A 20,677-nucleotide genomic window follows, 5' to 3' on the forward strand; every position below is an offset into this window, starting at 1 on the left:
TGATCACGGCTGATCTGCCTTAAGCCTCAACACCTCTTCTTGTGGCTGTTCCACATAGTCCTGAATCCTCCGACCTTCCAAAAATGTAGCTACCTCCTCTTTAAATACCTCCAATAACCTAGCCTCCACAAGCCTTCAGGATAAATACTACAGCACCGGTTCTGTTTACCAGAAGTCTGACCAAAACATCCTACTGTAACTCACAGAGTCAGCAAAGTATATTACGCACAATGAATGATGACACAGTGCAGAGATTTGACATGTAAGGCGGCAGGCATTATCTGTACATCAAGGCCCTGCCACCACTCAAGGCCTTGTCAACTTGAATCAGAATGACTTTAGGCAGTTGGTTGGGACAGGAAAATCTGAAAAAGCAATGCCAGTACTAGGAACACATGTCAGTGGTGATCTTGGGCAGCTCACCACCTACAGAGGTCTATTATTGTGTAAGTCCAATCTTCTGTCCAAATTGGTTTAACCTGAAAGGCCAATATAAAAGTACAGTGTTGCACAGGAGTAATTCTGTCTGTTTGTTCCATACGTCTCAAATTTGTGCATAATAGCAATTAGGTGCAAATGGATTTGACGATAATCTGGGATGTAAATGCGTGGCAATTTTTTGTTAAATCACACAAATGCTGACTAAATTCAAAGGTTATAATATTGTCTTAAGGATCAGAATGCTGACTTAAGGTATATTAACATACCTTCAGCCAATTGTTTTTAAAAATACAACAGTGCTTGAGTGCTTGCAGCCAATGAAGTCAGTACTTCTTTTAGTTATGTATACTTTTTTGGCTCTGTTCACTATTAGCTCATTACCCACATGAAGTCAGGCAGAGCATTTGACAGTCATCAGCGTTACCATGGGACAATGAGGGAAAGGTCACTCTGTTGTGTTTGCTATTATACTAGCTTCGGGCAGTGCATCCTAAAGAATACAGCACTTCCCAGCCAGTCAATTGTCTGTATTGAAATGTGATTACATTCACATTTGCAATACACCAGTCCATCAATTGGGAGGGACTGTGGAGCATCCTTCTCAAATTAGGGTTCCCACAGAAATTCATCTCCAACTTGCATCTGTTACATGATAACATGTAAGCTGTGATTTTAACCAAGTGGTTCACAGGAAAAGTTGCTTCATAGTTATCCCCATCATGTGACACCTCATTTCCAAACAGCTTCCTACTAGTGTGAAGCTAATCACGTGATAAACAGGAAACTGTTCAGCCTGCACCCCAGACCAAGATCATTCTGGAAGGCAAGACATCAAAGGATACAGACTCAATTCAGGCAAATGGGATTAGTGTCGGTGGGCAAAAAAGTCAGCATGGATGTGGTAGGCTAAAGGGCCAATTAAAATGGACTCTTGACCTCACAATCTACCTCGTTATGACATTGTACCTTATTGTCTACTTTCTCTGTAACTGTAACACATTATTCTGCATTCTGTTATTGTTTTACCTTGTACTACCTTGAAAACTGTGCAATGAATTGATCTGTAAGAACGGTATGCAAGACAAGTTTTTCACTGTTGGTGCCGGAAGCGTGGCGACACTTGCGGGCTGCCCCCAGAACACTCTCCGCAAAAGACGTATTTCACTGTGTGTTTCGATGTACATGTGACTAATAAAGATATTTTTTGTCTTATCTTATCTTATAATAATAAACCAATTCCATTTCTGTGTTGGACAACTCTATGAATCTATGACTCTGAAGCTACTCCAACCTCAATCATCAAGGTACAGTCCCTGATCAGAGGCTGAGGTCTGGCTGCGTCCGCTTGTTCACTGAAATATATGTGAGAATGGGCCTTGCAATTAATATTTGAAAAATAAAGGATCACTGCCAACCTGCCCCTGCTGCACAACACTAGCCTCAATAAATAAATGTCCACAATGAGACTCTAAAAGACATGGACTGCTTCCTATATCCTGAGAGCCACCTTTCAACAAAGACACATTAATGATGAAAATCACCATCGCCTTCAGTGTGACAGCATAGACTGTGGCCATCAGGGGAAAGGATTACTTGAATTTCAAGACCTTAAATATCGTACAAAAGCTCATGGTCTATAGGGCAACAGTGATGCATGCCACTTCAGAGACAGGCATCTTAAAGCACTGGAGAGATACCACCAATATTGCCTCAGCAGAATCTTCCAAATCCTCCGGCAGAATAAGCAAAATAATGTCAGGAACATCTCCCTGAGCCACAGCATTGTGGCCACAATTACACACAGTCAGCTCCAACTGTTGCTTGCCTAACAACAGACTCCTGAAACAAACTCACTCCACTGAGCTCTGTCACTGAGTGAGATTACAAGGTGGACAGAGAAAATAATTAAAGGATATACCAAAACCTCCTCAAAAAAGCGTAACATTCCCACAAACTTGTGGGAATCCTTGGCTTGTGACCAGTCAAAGTGGACAAGGAGTATTCAGGATGACCCTGAGAACCTCAGGTTCCTCCATCAGGAACACAAAAGAGGATAAATGACAGAGGGAGCACACCACTTCTCATCTACCCACCTACCTTGCCCATCAGCACCTCCTGCCCCATCTGGGGCAGTCTGCAGGTCCCACATTGGCCTCATCAACCACCACAGAACCCACAGTGCTGCAGTGAAGCACATTACACTCAACACCAAGGGACTTTCTTAGGTTGTGTTTGCAGCCCGGATATCTTCTGATGGGGTATCATGGAGAATGTAGCACCTCCCAGCTAGTCAATGGTCTGCATTGAAAAAATGATGAAGTTCAGGCTTCCAGAACACCAAGCCTACTATTTACATCCAAAAGGAACAAAAATTCCTGGAAGTATCCTCCCTGAATGGTGTAGGATGGGGTAGCATAGATCACAAGAACTGTAGGAAGCCAGTCACCATAGTGAGACACTGAAGAGTTCAAAGGACAAGAGAATGCATTGTTTGTAGGGGTAAAAGGTCACATCTTTGTAACTCTGCCATCATTGACCCCAACTTTCACTTGCTGAAGATAATGCTGTCAATCAATGCCTGTTTAATAGAACAGAAACTCATTTTGCACTTAACCAATTTACCTTCTAACACAAAAGAATTAAATTGGTTCGTGCATTTGCTTCCGTTAAAGTAAAATCCTTACCATTTTCAATTAATCACCAAACATGAAGCAAATTTTATTATATTATTCTGTGTTTTCTTATCCTGAATGGCTTCATGAAAACAAAATGTTTTTCTTGGTATATGTGAGACCAAATATAAAAGACTTTGCCTGCATAGCGTCTCTGGTGCAAGTGCAAGCTGATGCAATGTCCCTCTGTGCCTCTCTAGCGTCTGCCTGCACTGACCAGGAGGGTAATTCTCACTGCCAACCAACTCAGTCCCAACATTGGTTCTTCCTCCATCCCTTCTGCAGAGGCCACAATAAACCCAAGCAGAACATAAACAGAAGAGTTAAAGGGAAGGGGAAGTCCAAAAGTGGAAAGATATAAGTCAGGGCATTGATTATACAAAGAGGAACATTATGTTGCAGTTCCATAAGACATGGGTGAAACCACACTTGGAGTATTATGTACAGTCCTGGTTGCCCTGTTATTGGAAAGACATCATTAAACTGGAAAGACTGCAGAGAAGATTTACAAGGATGCTGCCAGGACTCGAGGGCCTGAGTTATAGGGAAAGGTTGGGCAGGCTAGGACTTTATTCCTTTGAGGCCAGGACTTTATTCCTTTGAGTGTAGGAGACTGAGACGTGACCTTATAGAGGTGCATAAAATCATGAAGGGCATAGATAAGGTGAATTGACACAGTCGTTTTTCCCAGGGATAGGGAACTAAAAACTAGAGGGCATAGGTTTAAGGTGAGAGGTGAAAGAAACACAGAGGGTGGTGAGTATATGGACTGAGCTGCCAGAGAAAGTTTTTGAGGCAGGTACAATAACAACATTCAAAAGACATTTGGATAAGTACACGGAGAGAAGGGTTTGAGAGGGATATGGGCCAAACACAGGCAAATGGGACTAGCTTGGTGGGCACCATGGTTGGCATGGATGAGTTGGGCCAGAGGCCTGTTTCCATGCTCTATCACTCTATGACTCTATAACCAACAGAAAGGGGGTAACAAAGCCAATCAAGTGCAACAACAAAGGTAACCAGAGAAGTAGAGGAGGAAACTGTGAGGCACCAAGAGATGCATGGATGAAAAGCACAGTGATGATGGAGGAACTCAGTAGGCCAGGCAGCATCTGTGGACCACCTGCTTTTCTCCATGATGCTGCCTGGCCTGCAGAGTTCCTCCAGCATCATCGTGTTTTTCATCTAGATTCCAGCATCTGCAGTCCTTTGTTTCTCTAAGAGATGTATGGATCTCATTGTCCCTCAGCACAGTCCAAATACCATCCTTCAAAAACCCTCCGCGATCACACACCCACGTTTCCCTGGGTCTGGCAAGATGCATTTGGTTTTGATATGCTTAATAATCTCAGACTAATTTATTTTTCCAGGCTCCCACAGGCGGCAATAGTTGCCAGATAAGAACGAAGAGGAGAGCAGCATAGAGGGGAAGCTGGACAAATGTGTGAAGAGGAAAGGGACAGAACAATACGTTGACAGGATGTAATAAAGTAAGGTGGGACCCAGCATGTGTGAAGCATAAACCTGCTGGGTCTAACAGTGCCTCGCTGTGCTGTAAATATTATAGGGAGGAGCAGAGGAAGAAGGCAGCAGGTTGATTTTTATCAGTAAATTCGATGGGTTTGGGTCAGATGAGATTAAAATTGAAGAATTCCAAGCCTGACTCCGGTAAGAATCACACCCACTTCTTCCAGATTTAAGATTTAGATCGATGGGGAAGCAGGTAGTAAATAAGCACTCAGAGGCAGCCTGGGCAGTAACAGCTTCGAAGGAGGTTGTGTGCCTCCATGTTAATGTGCCTTTTCATTTATATTTAACATCAGCTGGGTTTCCTGGGACTTTGGATTCTCACCATGTGTAAGGAGGGGAAGAGGACTGGGTCCTTGAGGCCAGTGCATTTACAGCACTGGTTGTGGTCTAGGAGACACAGGAGTTTATCCAAGAAGCTAAAGAAACTGATTTGGCAAATGTTTCTCCTTGCAATCTGCTCTGATCTCATCTTACCCCACCTTGCAGTCCAGGTCCCACTGCCTCTGGGTCCCTGCTCACCTACTCTGTGATCTCTTCTTACCCCCACATACACTCCCACCTAAAACTTCCCTCTCCTCTATTGCATCCATCTGCTTCAAATATTCCCGAACTACAAATGCCAATGAATCAAGCAGGCTGAGTATAAACTGTAAAAAAAGCTACAAGGTTCTCAACTGCAGGGGGTATTCATAAAATGTGAGCTCCACTCCAAAATATAGAGGTCAGTAATTACTTGGTCCTGCGCAATTATGTATGCAATAAATATGGGGGAGCGGTGCATGGTGGTTTCAAAGAAGATTGCTCCCTTCAAACCCTGAGCTAGTTGTCACAGAGGTGAGAGAGAAACATAAGTTATGATTTTCTACTTTCCCAAATGAAATGACATCCCTGCTTGCAGGCTCCTATGGGCAGTAGGACAGGCACGGTAGTGTAGCATTTAGCGTAACGCTATTACAGCGCCATTGACCCGGGTTCAGTTCCCGCCACTGCCTGTAAGGAGTTTGTACGTTCTCCCCTTGACTGTGTGGGTTTCCTCTGGGCGCGCCGGTTTCCTCCCACATTCCAAAGATGTATGGGTTAGGAAGTTGTGGGCATGCTATGTTGGCGCCGGAAACGTGGTGACATTTGCGGGCTGCCCCAGAACATTCTACACAAAGATGGATTTCACTGTGTGTTTCCATGTACATGTGACAAATAAAGAAGTCTTATCCTTATCATCCTATGAGGAAAGGAAGATAAGCTGAGATGGTCCATCACTCCAGTATGAGAACATACAAACATACAATTGTTTCTGATACATTTCACACTTTTAGAAAATGAGAACTAGATTAGAAATTATGCAAAACATTTGACAGGCTTGTATGGAATTGCTCTTTCAGCTATTTTACTCCATTCATTTTAAACAGGATGATGTCTCTGCTAAAATAGCAGAGAAAGGAATTTGAAAAGACTATATGGAGCTTTAGCTCACTGAGTCAAGGCTCAGGTTATTACAAAGTTAAAGAAAATGTTGAAGGAATTAGCACATAGTGTATTACATTGCAAACGTCTTCATTTATTTTCACTGCAGCTATTAACATAGAACGTAGATCTTATGTTAACATTAGCATTGATCATTGTGGGTCGAAGGGCCTGTTCCTGTGCTGTAGTGTTCTACGTTAACATAGAACACAGAACAGTACAACAACCATGATGCCAATTTAAACTGCACATCTGCCTGCACATGTTCTGTATCCCTCCATCCCCTGCCTGTTGATGTACTTGTCTAAGTGCCTCTTAACGCTACAATAGTCAGAAAAAAATTATTCCTTACTCATGCTGGGAATTCGAGGGGTGCCAAAATACAGAGAGACTTTGGCACTTTTTAGACGTACTTGGCTCCAGTATGCTACAGCTTGCAGGTCGACCATGTAGCTGTTGTTAGGCTGGAGTCCCTCCAGGACCACGTAGTTTTGAGACTGTAAGGAGTAGGAAAGACCATTGATATGTGTTCAATATTTGGTCATATCACAAACCTCCAAGATCTGTTTCCAGCTTGGAATTCATAGAGTAAATTCAATTATGGCATTTGAAAAAAAGAATGCCTGCACTTTGCCCAATAAGTTCATCCTTCATCTCTTAAACTAAAATCAAATGGAACTTTCAAACTCCAAGCAAAGTGTGACAGTGATGAGTGAGAAACAGAAGTTATAATTTATCATGTTCCCAACTAGTTAGCACAGTGAAATGACATCTCCATGTGCAGTAGAGCTCATATGAAGACAGGAAAAGACAAAAAATGAGATAAGAGATAATCCAGTGATAGATGGATTTATAACAAATATCTAGAGGTTTGTTATATGAAGTGTTTCACTACATAGGAACTGGTTTTCCAGACAAAGCATTTGGAGCTTAAACAGTTCAATCACTCACTCCATTTATAGTTTTCCTTCTTTTCTTTTTGGCTGGCACCATTGACTTTGTGTTGACTGTCCAGCTCCAGAAAACCTTATAGTGGTGAACTGGAATATCAGGTTCTTCCAGCACATCCCAGAGGATCCTTGTGGTAATGGTGCCATCGCTGTTTGCTGTAAAGTTGCTGACTCTCACATTTGATGGTGCAGGTGGGGCAGAAGGATCTGAAAGCAGGAAGACAGTGTATCAGTGGGAGCTAATGATTCAACGGCACAGTGTGTTTGTCAGCCTATAGAAGTCAGAAAACACGCAGAAACATGACTTTAAAAAAAATCAAGCTGGCAGCATTTAACATGTGCTCTGCCTCAGTAATCTCCAGTAAACGTCCATTGATTCCCAAAGAGCATACTGAGATCAAAATATAATTATAGTCTTACTTATCTTACTGAGGGCAATTAATACCTTTCCCTATTGTGGTTGAATGTTCTATCACCCAATATATGAGCTTAATGTGGTGATGTCTGTAATGCACAAGGTATGATAAAGTTGGCAGCCACTGTGTTTTGTGCAGAGCTTACACCAGGATTTTCAATATCTCCTTGCATCTGGACTCAAAGTTAAAATCCTCCTTTTCTTTCTTATTTCTTGTCTGAAAAGCAGGAACTACTTTTTTTTTTGCTCTGTTTCTGTCCTCTCCCAAGCCAAGGGAGTGGAACATTTTCCCTCAATCAACTTCAAACACTCCAGACAGAGAGCTTAGCTGCAGAGTGAGTTGTCATACAGCCACATGCGGATCTCCACACTGACTATCCTGTGGCTTCTCCAACTGATGACTGGAGTTTTGAGGATCTGCACCCATTAGTCAGTGGAGTGAGACTTGTTATGTTATAAGGAGTGAGAATCTATGGTACATAATCCCCTTGTTGACCATCCCAGGACCTGTGGGGTTCACTGAGCATGTGTCTCATGTGAAAGCACGAAGGTTCCTTTGGCAGCATCTCTGATATCCACTGACTGGTGCTAAGTAAATATTAATCTCCCCCAAGGGAAGATGGCTTGACTAGGCCCTGCTTCCATTCACCACCCACTGCACACCTCCCCACACCCCCCAACACCTCCTCCAAAACACAGGTCCTATTCCCCACAATCCCAAGAGCAAGGAGGTTAACCTAGCTGAGATAAAGGCTGAACTTTTGGTCTTGATCCCAAAGTTTTGCCAAATATAAACCAATCGGCACATTAGCTGGCTTGGAGAGTGGAAATGTAGGGACTGCTTCCAGCCCTTGGAAACTCTCTGTTGAGGGAGTTTCTGCCTCTGGTACTGCTTCCCTTCATCAACCTCCACCCCCATCCCCAGACCTCTCCTGTCATAACATAAAGTAACCATGCTATTCCTAGAAATTGCACAGCCATGTCTCCCCCATTGCCCTGCTGGAATTATGGTGGGAAACTGGCAGAATTCCTGAAAACGTTCAAGGTTTAGATCCTTATTGCATATATGGGAAAACCTCCAAGCCATCAATCATGTTGGACTTGAGCTCTCAGGAGTTTGGTAATCCATTCAGTGCAGAGAAAAATAAGAGGATTAACTTAATCTTATCATGAATTTCGCCTCAAGTAATTGAATGCAGGAATGTGTTAAAGTAAGCCTCATTATTTAATGGTTTGCCTTTAAAGGGAACAACTCCTTAGTTGATGTTATACTTAATTCTGAAAGACTACCTGATTGTATTACTGATTCAAGCTTTGACTCAACTTGAGGGCACCAAGGCAAACAAGACTTCTGTTTTCTTTTGGTATACCATCTTCCTTTGAAGAGTGGCTATTCTCAACAAAAATTCTGAAGTGCTGTTTTTTCCGAATCTTGGTTGGAAAACATATCTTTTGTTTCACACAGGTTTTGTGCTGTTCAAAAGCACCTTTGCCAGTCTGATTTAATTAAAATCTACTTTATCTGTATTCATTGTTCCCTTAACAAAGATTCTTTCCATGTTCCATGACATTAACGGATTTGAAAGTTTGATAAATACATCTTCTGGAACTTCAGTGAATAAAAGCTTTGATGAACATCTGAGCTGGATATTTCAAAACAAAAAATAATCCATTATCACTTATGATAGTCTTGAATTACACACCATAAGTGACAATTGTAAGGCGTTCCATTTTAAAGACTTCAAGATGTCAATGGGAAAGTAATTCATGACAATTTAAAACTTATCAGAAGAGGAAGAAATAAATATTTAAATTATCCTCTTTCACCCAAAATCCATGTTCCTTACTCAGAATAAAACCTGAATCAACTAACGTTGACAACTATAAACACATATTGATTGAGTGAAACTATCAGTTCTTCCTTTACTCTGATTTTATCACAAATGGTTAAGGATATTTCCCTTCGATCTAGACTGACAACAATCCCATGGAGTCGTCTCATCTAACACTTCCACAAAGTTTTCAAGACTTCAGAATCAGGCTGGGAAAGTTGTTTCTTTCAACAATAACAGTATGATTTTATAGAGGACAAAAAGAAGGGTTTAAAAAAAAGAAGTGCAGATGAAAATAAGACTTTAAATGGTTTTAGGCTAATGCGAATATGGCCTACTGCCAGGACATACTTCATTCTGGTAATAAGAGGTCTGCCAAGTAATAAGCTCAATCCAGGAGGCCTCTGTCTTTACAGCCCAATTAAATATGCTGTATTTGCATAGTGCCCTTCCCTGGTCATTTATTATCGTTTCCCTTCTATGTACTTCTCAAGCCTCAGAGATGGTTTCAATGGGCTGCTCTGATGGATGCTCTGCTTTCTGTAATAGAGGGCTGATGTTGTAAATAGATTTGTTTTTTTTTAATGTTTATTATTTTACATTCAGCACCGGCAAGGATAGAAGACTGGCTGGCTCACAGGAAATGGGGAGAAGGTATAAATGGGTCTTTTTCTCACTGGAAAATGCTGGAGCCTCAACTTTGTATCATTTTATGTAAATGACTTGGATGAAGGGACTAAAGATTTGGTTGCTAAATTTGATGATGGCCCAAAGAAGTATAAGAGAGTAAGTTATGAGAAGGAGGTAAGGAGGCTACAAAGAGATATTAGATAGGTTAAGTGAGTGGGCCAAATGAAGTATAATGTGGGAAAATGTGAAATTGGCAGAAAAAATGTTAATTAATCATATTACCCAAAGGGTGAGAGATTGCAGAACTCTGAGATGCAGAGGGATCTGACTGCCCTTAGTGTTGAAGCAACAAAAACTATTTACATAACTGTAATATATAGATATGTTTCTGGGAAAAACCCTGTAATAACACACACTTCATTTCAGCTCTTTATGTCTCAGACATATTGGTCTAGACACCTTACAAAGGGCATTGCTAAAAGTTAACATCTCATGGAGTACACATAGCTTGTACTGACGACAAGGACAGGACAGTGAAAAATCACAACCAGCAAAAGTAAAGGCGTCATTGAGGACATTGAGTGACTACATGAAGGCATGGTAGCATGAACCTGAGAAGTTCACAATTAATCACGACAAGTAGCAGGTACAGATTTGAGGATGACAAAATGTAGCTCTGACAAATAATAAGACAAGCCTAGTAGCTGTTGAAGTGAAAAACAGTACAAGATAGCATGAAAATCAAAATAAAACTGCAGATGCTGAAACCCTGAAACAAAAAAACAGAAAATGCTGGAAATACTGTGCAGGTCAGGCAGCATCTGTGGAAAGGGAAACAGAGTTAATAGAACCTTCAACATGAAACACTGAGCATGGTTTTCTTTCCTCAGATGCTGCCTGACCTGCTGAATTTTTCCAGCATTTTCTGTTCTAATAACATAATCGCATAACTATCCGAGACCAGATAGATTAGAAATCTTGGTAGTTTGAAGCACAGGAACCAATCCAACAGTACATTGAACAGATGGAAATGTTTACGGGGGAAATAACATTGTCCAAATTGAGGTTATGGGTAAAAAGGATTGGAATAAGGCCATATGTGTGAAGACAGTCTATTCAGTAGAACTAGAGCCAGGTACTGATGCAATGTTGCCAAGTGTATCTGTGGCACATAAAATTATCATCGCCTGATTTAAAGAAGTCATAGAAAGTCTGCAAAACTATTTCAACCCTGTGCTGGAAAATGCAGCAAGTTACAAGTTTGGAATCCGGTATCGGAAGTCGAGAGAGATAATGAGTGATTATACAATTATTCTAGAACATTTACTAAGGCATAGCAATTATGCTGCATTCTGTGATCACCCACAATGAGTTAAGTTTGTGTGTGGACTAACTAATGACCATATTCAGTCAAAATTACTAAATACATTTGATTAACTTTTAAAAGGGCATACAAGTTTCACCAATGAAAGTGACTTCTAAAAATCGGAAGGAATTTCAACAGGAACTGAAAATTAATGAAGATTTGAAATACAGACCAACGGCAGAAGCAACGGTAAGAGCACCATCATTAAGTTCTGGTCAGAATTGAGGTTTGCAAAACATAAAGCCAACATGAGTGAATTTTAAATAATGCACAGGTGATATATTAAAAAAAGTGATTTCAAAATGATAAAGATTAATAATCAAAACAATTATATGAATATTGACATTACTGCTGACTGCTCCATTATGGGATGGGATAAATGTGACCAGATGTTTAGGAAGTTGCATTTAGCGAGAAGCACATTAAAGTTGAGAACATGTCCTGGCAAGACTCTTCGAAACATTAGGACGAATGGGAAATTATCCTCCATAATGGGAAAAAGGCAAGGTTGCTGATTATAGTGGCTGATTATGTCATAGACCAAATTTACAGGGGAGGGATAGGCCTATAACAATGTGGTTGAATTGAAAAAATGTATTTAATATAAATATATCATAATCATGTTTAAAGAAGCTTCTCAAACATTATGATGGTATGTTGAAGGATTCATACATGGGCATGAAAGTGCACCCAGCTCACATTCATATTAAACCCAATGCCAAACTGAGCTGTTACACACTCAGAAACTTATGTGCTGAATGCTCAGATAGAAGTAAAGCTAAACTGGAGCAACATGGGGTTTTTGGTAAAAGTGATACAGAATGATTGAGATATGCCTTTCATGATGGTAACTAGATAGACAAGACCACACAGCTTGCAGAGACCCAGGTTCGATTCTAACCTCAGGTGCAGTGTGTGGAGTCTGCACATTCTCCCTGTGCCATCTTGGTTTGTTTCCTCCAGGTGCTCTGGTTTTCTCCCATACTGAAAGATGTACTGATAGGTTAATTGGCTATTATAAATTCCCTCCAGTGTTGGTGAGTGGCAGGTAAATCCAGGAAGGTTGAAGGGAGAATAGGTTACAGGGAAATAAATGGGGTAATAGAACGTTCTTAGGGCAGCATAGATCCAAGGGATCGAATGGTCTCATATTTTGCAAGAAAATCTATGAGCAAAATGTATAAAGATACCAGTAGAGCCACAGATAATCTCAAGAATGTGGGCCACATTGGCAGGGTTTAAGGACTTTACTAGATTAGATTTGCCTCATGCCTGTGCCCAGTTTAATGTAGATGGAAGAAGTTAACACTATTTGACAATTAACACCCACAAGGTGTAGTACTTTTATAATGAACAAGAGGATGATTAAAATCACCACTAAAATATTCAGGCACCTTGGGTAAAATGCTGCAGGGGTCCAGCACTGTCAGTGCAATCAGGATTATCTTCTAATTATAACTGCCACAGAGGAGGACCATGTAGGTGTTAATTGTCAGGTAGTGTTCACCTCCTTGGGATACTCGAGAAAGTGCTCAGAAGGCATCATCAATGCTGATGTCAAGCTGAAAAACATTGTGCATAAGGAAGTGATTTATTTCGGTCTGTGAGTGTCTGCAAACGGGCAACAGCAAATTAAAGGGAAGATTGAAGCCATCATAGGGTGAGAAAACCCAAAAGTATTACTGAATTCTGGTACTCTGAGGTATGATCAAATACTGCACCAGCTTTCTACCTGACCTTGCCAAAGCATTGATTGACTCCATTTCATCAACTGTTCAAGAAAAATGAACCACAGCAGTGGGGGAAAGCTTAGCAAAGGTGTATAACCTGTGCAAGGAATATTTCAACAGTGCATCCTTTATCAAATATTACAACGCTATCCATGTGCTAAAACCTGCCTACCATGTTTCTAACCATGAAGACAGCACAGTCTCCACAGCTTACGTACGTATCGTACGAGAAAAACTGCTGGAGGAACTCAGCGAGCCAGGCACCATCTGCGGAGGGAAATGGACAGTCGACACTTTGGGTTGAGACCCTTCATCTGAATGTATCATGCATCCTGACCAAAAGTGAAATAAACACTATGCTCAGAGAGGGAAAGAGGTATTGGTGATTATGGAAGGAGTTACAAGGGTTCACCTGTTCATGCTGGGAATACCACACTTGTCACAGACCCCACGTCTTTGTTAACCGTTCTAAGATTAAGTTCTGCTGTTCACATGGTGGCAGCATTAAGGTACCAACCAAGACTGTCTAAGACACACAGTATAGTGGTAATGAAGGAACTGCACCTCAATATTATGGAACTCATGCAGAAAACTTGGGTACAGTGAATATAAAGGCAATGACTCCAAGATATGTCCATTGACTTGGTTTAGACAGAAGTATAGAAGACCAGCAAGTAAATGTACAAAACATCAGGATTTCAGAACACAACTTCCTAAAGCACCACAAGGCTGGACCAGCAAGAGCAAATAGATTATTGTGAATTCAGTGCCAGTAAATTTTTAGTATTAATCAACATCCATTCAAAGTGGCTAGAATAAATCAGGTGCACCACCAGCATGGAACACACAACAGAGGAACTAAGATCTACTTTTACCACTGACTGTCTTCCAGAAGAAGCTGTCTAGATAATGGTCCACAGCTTAGATAATTTAGTAATGAAGAACAAGAGAATTAGACGGTTTTCCTTCTCCTTAGCACTTAACTTTAAATGGGGATGCAGAAAGGTCAGTGAGAGGTTATGGAAGGTTAAGCAAACACGAAACATCGACTTGTATCATTTCTTCTAAGCTGTAGAACAACATTAGAATACACAACAGGACATACTCCAGCATTAATGTTGATGCATAGGAGACATGGAATATGACTGAGTCTCGTTCAGCCCAAATTGGAAGGTAAACTGGAGGAAGGGCAGTTAAAAGAGTGTAAGCACACAACCCTAGCCCCATAGAGAAGAGATTTAGTTGAGAGCTTGGGTCCTGAAATGTCCTGCAGGTCAGAGATGAGAAGATGGGATATCAGCGGAACAGAGAAGTTCTAAAAACTATTCCATAAGAATTGGTGAGAGTTTCAGAAAAGTGCACACAGACCATGTGCTCCAACCACATGACAACTGGAAGAACAAGAAGACTGTGATTAAAAATGTTCCTGAAGTGAATCACACATTGATCAAAAAGAGACAACACATAAGACAAAAGTCACTGAGTCCAAAGCTGAATGATACTCGAACAACAGAAGGTGAATCAGTACCTCAGTGAAGATCACAGAGAGTGCAAAAGTGACACAGTTAATTTGTAAAATTTGTGAATATATTAGCTCAATTTTTTTAAGCAAAAATAGGAAAGCAGAGGGTAAGGTAAAGTATGCTGTGATTCTTAGCCTCCACTGAAATCCATTGCAGCAAGTACAGTGATACATGCAGAGTTCAAACAAAGTGTGTGCGGTTTATTCAACAATTCTTCACAGGTTGTGTATGAGCACAGTAATGCACACATAGCATAGTATGTTCTTAAATGATATATAACATATTACATATACTGCAAAAAAAGTTGGCACAAAAGTAATCATTAAAGGCTTTCAACTAGTTGGGAGTTTTTAGTCTTAGTTACAAAAAGAAACATTGTGCATAACTTAAAATGCTACAAGGCTTCAGAAACACCATCTCGAGAATTTCTTTTAAGTGTTTCCATCAAGCTATTAAGGACACCCAGAAGCGGAGTTTTATGCTAACATATCCCTTTTATTTCAAAATTTTCCTATCATTTCTGCCATGTGTCTGAGCACAGAGGTCCTCTGCAGATTTCTGAGTTAAACAGAAGAAACCCAGTATTATGAATGGGTCTGCAGCAATGGGCAGGCCTGTCATATGAGGAGAGAGTTGGATAGTTCTCTATTCTTTAGAGTTGAGGAAAATGAGACCTCATTAAAACATACAAAATTCATTGAGAGCTCAAAAGGGTGTTTCTCAAAACATGTTTCTCCTGACTGAGCATTCATGGAGAAGAGGCTGCTGTCTCAAAATAATGAGTTGGAAATAATGAGAAATTTCTTCCCTCAAAGGCTGGTAAAATTTGGAGTTCTCTACCCTAGAGGGCTGTGGAGAGTCAGATGTCGATTTTATTAAAATTTTGATTATGTATTTTTGGATATTAGAAGAATCAAGGAACTTGAGAATAGGACAAGAAAATAGCGATGAATATCAGAGGATGTTCAAGGGCCAAATGGTTTACTCCTGTTCTTATTTCTATATCCTTATGTTTTCATGCTAATATTAGATTTGCTGTACTCATTCATGAGCACTACAAGTCTGTAAAAATAAAGTCAATGTATCTATTATAAAACAAAACATTACAGATTTCCTATGTAGACTGACTTCTTTGATGTGCAGCACATCAAAGAATATCTGACAAAAATTTCAACTCTTGAGCTTTATTTCATTATAATGCATTGAATTTATAGCAATCCTTTATTCAGAGTAAAGATTGTTCATAATGGCAGGAATATTGTTGCTAGACAAAGGATGTTTTTCCACCTGCATTACCTGTTTTCAATCGCAGACTGATCAAGTGTGTCAATTGTACTTAATTTTTAAATAGTTTGTGTTAACTTTAAGGGGTCGAAATTCAATCGTTTCATTACTGTAATATCATTATTTCAGTTTCAAAGTTTATGAATTGAAATCTTTTTAAAATGGTTGGACCAGGGAATCTCAAATTTTCCTGGACTCATTGGTACTCTAAAGGTTAATGTTTAACATGCAATTCATGAAGACAATAATGGGACCACATGGTTTTCATTGTATGTTGTAGATTTACTGAGGATTATGAGCACAGTTAGAAAGAATGCCCCATTCTGGCTAGACTATAAACTATATGCACCACAGAAACCACAGATATTTCAGGTACTTGGCTAAATCTGGGAAATTCCACCTGCTTTGAGACTTTGTCTCAGCAAAGAGATGAAGGCAGCTTTTATCCTTAGCCAAACCCTGGGCTGCTGATGGAGGTAAGAAGTAATACAAACCTTTTGAGGAGCGGAAATGTTTGCTGGGAGCAGTGAATCCTCGTGTTCCATGAACATTAATGGCAGCCACTCGAAACTGATACCACCTATTGGGACGAATGTCAGCCAGTGGGACTCGCTCCTCTGTGGTCTGGTGACACAAAAATGATTTTTGTGAGAAACAGTTTTAAGAACTATCAATCTGAACCAAATGTTTTCCAACAAAAAACACATCAATCTATCCATATGGTACCACTTCTAAGCTTTGTTACAAATATTAACAGAGTTCAGTAAATAACAGACTTTCAGCAATGTCCCTGATACTGACACAGTGTGACATGTATTATTCCACCATGTAAATAATTTCCACTGTTGTATGATCCTACGATTGTTGAGAACTTCTCTGAAACCCCTTTTGTCATTTGTCCAACTGGGTACTGAGGAGCAGCAGTCTACCTGACAGTTCAGGTTCTTGCATCTAATCCCGATCTTACACCCTCTCAATATGCTGACTCTGTCTAGTGTAACTAGAGGTAAAAAACTTGCCCCGTCTTTCCCCGCCTGGTTTAGGGAAGGTGAACCAAAGCCAGTGCCATCACTGAGATAAGCAGTCTCAACAAGAGAAGATTCACCAGGATGTTGCCCTAGATTGGAGCATTTCAGTTATAACTAGGGACTGCATAGGCTGAGTTTGTTTTCCCTGTAGTGGAAGAGGCTGAGGAGTGATCTGATAGAGATATCTAAAACCATGGGGGAAGAGAGATAGGGTTTCTAAGTTTCTTTTACCCATGGTGGGGGTGCCTAAGACAACAGGGCATGGTTTAAGGTGAGAGGTAGAAAGTTTGGAGGGGATCTGAGAGGAACTTTTTCACACAGGGGGTGAAGGGAACCTGGAACACGGTACCTGAAGAGGTGGTGGAGGCAGATATTCTCACAACATTTCAGTTGCATCTGCACAAGTACTTGAATCTCCAAGGAATAGAAGGCCACAGACTTAATGTGGTAATGCAATTGGTGTAGGTAGGGCCAATGGTTAGCATGGCCGTGGTGGGCCAAAGGACCTGTTTCTGTGCTGTATGAGTCCATGAATCTCTAGCTCTAGGGACATCAATAATTCACACTGACAATCATAGAGCAACTTTAATATGATTCCATGAGAAACCACTGGATAATGATATAAATTTTAAGGAGAAAAGAAAGATGGAAAGTTAAAGGGGCAAAGATGATCACGAAAGGAATTCCAGAGCCTAGACAGTAGAAGGCACAACAGTGGAGGATGTTTAATAGCCAGAATTAAGGTAGTGCAAATATTGGGAGGGTTGTAGAGATGGAAATAGTGAAGGGTAGGAATGGAGAGAATTGAAAGCAAAGATGAAAATTTTAAAAATCAAATGGTCAGTAAGCAAAGGGATGAAGGCAAAATTGGACTTGGTTTGAGCTGGAACATGGGCAGCAGAGATTTGAATGTTCTCAGGTTTGTGGATGGTAAAATGTGGACATCAGCCAGGATGGCTTGGGACAATTGAGACTACAGCTGACAAAGGCTGGGCTGATGTTTTCAGCAACAGAAAGGTATTTGTAGAGGTGGGACTAGGTGACTTTAGCAATGATACGGGTACCTATCTCAGGGTCAGATATGACACTGAGTTGCCTCAGATGGTTATCAGAAAGAGGAAGGGAGTCAGTAGCTAGAGAACAGAGTTGGTACAATTTGTTCTCCATAAAGAGCAGATACAAGACTGAGGCTGTCAGGCCACCAGGCAGTGTATTTAACCATGGAAGAACTCTTGTGATTTCTTTTAAATATCATTTTATTCTGGCAAGTTATGAAAGACGAGATGTCATTAAGTGTCAACCACTGCAGGAATACTTTATTTTCTTAAACTCACAAGCTCCCCAGCTCCCAGTACTACTTCACTAGAAGGAAGCTCCAGGAAGGTGCCCCCGCACACATTGATGGTAAAGTGTTGCCACTTAGTCGAGAATGGTACTTTGCATTTCAGAATAAAAATTACTTCCAATCCTTCTGAAAATATTTGCAATTAGTAACCTGATTACTGTCATTGAGCTGCACATTAAGGTTATCAGAAGAGCCTCTAATTAGCTGATGATTAATCAGCACCATTTTCCACAAACCTTTTGATTAACACAGATTATTTTTCTGATTCTCCCAAAACTTCTGAAAAAATATTCCACTCTACAGTCAACTGAATAGATATTTACTGTTACTGCCTTTGTATCACAGTTTTAGCCAAAATAACACTGCAGTTACAAACCAGTAAACCATGAACATAAAACACAGCCAGCATGAAACTAGACCTCGAATGAAACTCAAAGCAGTTGTGGAATTTTTGCCTGTTGCACACTGAACTTTTGTTTAGTTGCAATGATTTCAAATGAACTAAGTAGCATATCTGACATATCCAGCCAACTTTGTCTCCCTTTGCTTGTCCTAATTCACCCCCAAATTTAACTTGTCTACTCGATCGTTATCACAGATTGACTGTAAGAGGAATAATCTGGCAATTACTCAACAGTGTGCCTGCAATTCAAACACACAGAAAACGCAACTCTTGATACTTCAGGGCCGTGCTCCAAATGTGGATGAAATAACATTGGTAGCACTTCATCAGTCATCAGTATAACAGACTGGGAGTTATATTGTCGGGTCTAAGTATCATATCAGACTGGCAAGCTATGAAAGGCCAGATTCAATGAAGGTGCCTATTGGCACTGTAAATTAACCGGCCTCATCCTTAGTGGCTAGAAGTGAAAGAAGAGCCAATTCTCACACACAACTGTCTGTATTTCTCTCACTTGAACACAGGCAGAAACAGAGGCCAGCGGAAGCTTGGCAAGCTGTCATTTCTCTGCCCTGCCTATGTTAAAATCCAGTTCAACACTGTGAAATTTTTCAGCTAGACAATTAAGAGTTTTGTGCCTGCTTCAGCTAGTTTAAAGCAGAGGAGCACTACATAACTTTAAATGAACATTACATTATTTTATTCAAATGTACTTTGAGCTTGTGAACTGGTACAAAAGTACTCTAAGGGACTGGAAGAGTGTTGCTCAAGAGGGTTGAAAATCAAAATTGATTAATTCTGAATTGATCCTTCTGTTGTATATTGTCTTTGTTGACTCACATCTGAACAATTTTGCTCTTGCACAATCTCGGGATAAAAGCCATAGGCCATGGAAGAGGTCGAACATCGATTCGCTGGAATTCATGAGGTCAGATTGCATCAACCTGGCCTGTTTTCCTTGAGTATAAAGGGACGATCTATTGAGTTTAGAAGGGTGATTTAATCTAAGTATATAAAGTGATTAAAAAACTAGAAAAGGTAGATTTGGAGAAACTTCCTTCACTGGTGAAGTGTCAGAACAAGAGAGCTTAACCTCAGAATTAGACCAAGGCCTTTAAGGAGTGAAATGAAAACAGAAAGCACTGAAAACATTCAGCAGGTCAGGCACCAATTGTTAAAAGAGACAAAGAGCTAGTGTTTCAGGTCAATGACCTATCATCAACCTGAAACATTAACCTCTGTTCCACTCTCCATGGGGGCTATCTGATCTGGTGGATATTTCCCGCAGTTCCTTTTCTTTTCAGATTTCCACCACACAAAGCATTTTGCTTTAACAATACCATCTAGGAGTGAAATTAGGAAGTACTTCTTCAGACAAATCTGGAGCTTAATTCCTCTAAAGGCTGTGGCTGATGGACCAGCTGAATTTTTCAGGCAGATATTTGAAAAATATCTTCTTACTGCTGACCTGTGCAACTGTTTGCCAGTTAGAAGCATCATCTTCACTTGGATGGATGCCATAGTTCCACCTTCGCTGCACCACATAAATAACTGGTTCAACAGAGATATTGAATTTCGATGACCATTTGATCTCCAGATTCCCGGTCTGTAGCTCAGTAAAACTTAACTCCTTTCTAGGCTTCAGAGGGACACCTATATAAAAGGGTTCAACATCATTAGAGCAGTTAAAAATTACACATAGTGATGCAAATAAATCAGGTACATATAGAGAGAAACACTTGATAATAACAACTCAACCAAAATTTTAAAATGTAACAATCGAAATCGGGATGGTATGAACTCCATTTTGTTAGTACATGGCTGAGCATATCATACAACTCTCCTCAGGAGTAAAACATCTCAAGGTTCAGTTATTTAAACAAACACCTGCAAGAATGTACATCTTTATTAAAGACACCTGCAGGAATGCACAACAGTACCTTAAAACAGGCAGTTAAGTTGAGATGCACAATAAAAGCCGTACTGAGTGATTAGTTGAAAAATATCTGGAATAATACTGCTGGAACACTTAAACAGCATGACAGAAGGTATTTTCATTGCGCCTTT

At 40.4% G+C, this 20,677-nt stretch overlaps 1 protein-coding gene across 2 annotated transcripts in view; it reads right to left on the bottom strand.

Annotated features, from left to right (window-relative positions):
* LOC127575966 (anosmin-1) overlaps nucleotides 1-20,677 on the bottom strand; it is a 147,563-nt gene that overhangs the window by 19,989 nt on the left and 106,897 nt on the right. For both annotated transcript variants that reach the window (XM_052026259.1, XM_052026258.1), the window contains exons 5-8: nucleotides 20,079-20,263; nucleotides 16,329-16,458; nucleotides 7,056-7,261; nucleotides 6,457-6,601 (exon numbers count right to left, since the gene is read on the bottom strand). In XM_052026259.1, the coding sequence (XP_051882219.1) occupies nucleotides 6,457-6,601; nucleotides 7,056-7,261; nucleotides 16,329-16,458; nucleotides 20,079-20,263 (666 nt within the window). The remainder of the gene's footprint in view (nucleotides 1-6,456; nucleotides 6,602-7,055; nucleotides 7,262-16,328; nucleotides 16,459-20,078; nucleotides 20,264-20,677) is intronic.

The sequence above is a fragment of the Pristis pectinata genome, chromosome 11, assembly GCF_009764475.1.
Source record: "Pristis pectinata isolate sPriPec2 chromosome 11, sPriPec2.1.pri, whole genome shotgun sequence".
NCBI lineage: Eukaryota > Metazoa > Chordata > Chondrichthyes > Rhinopristiformes > Pristidae > Pristis > Pristis pectinata.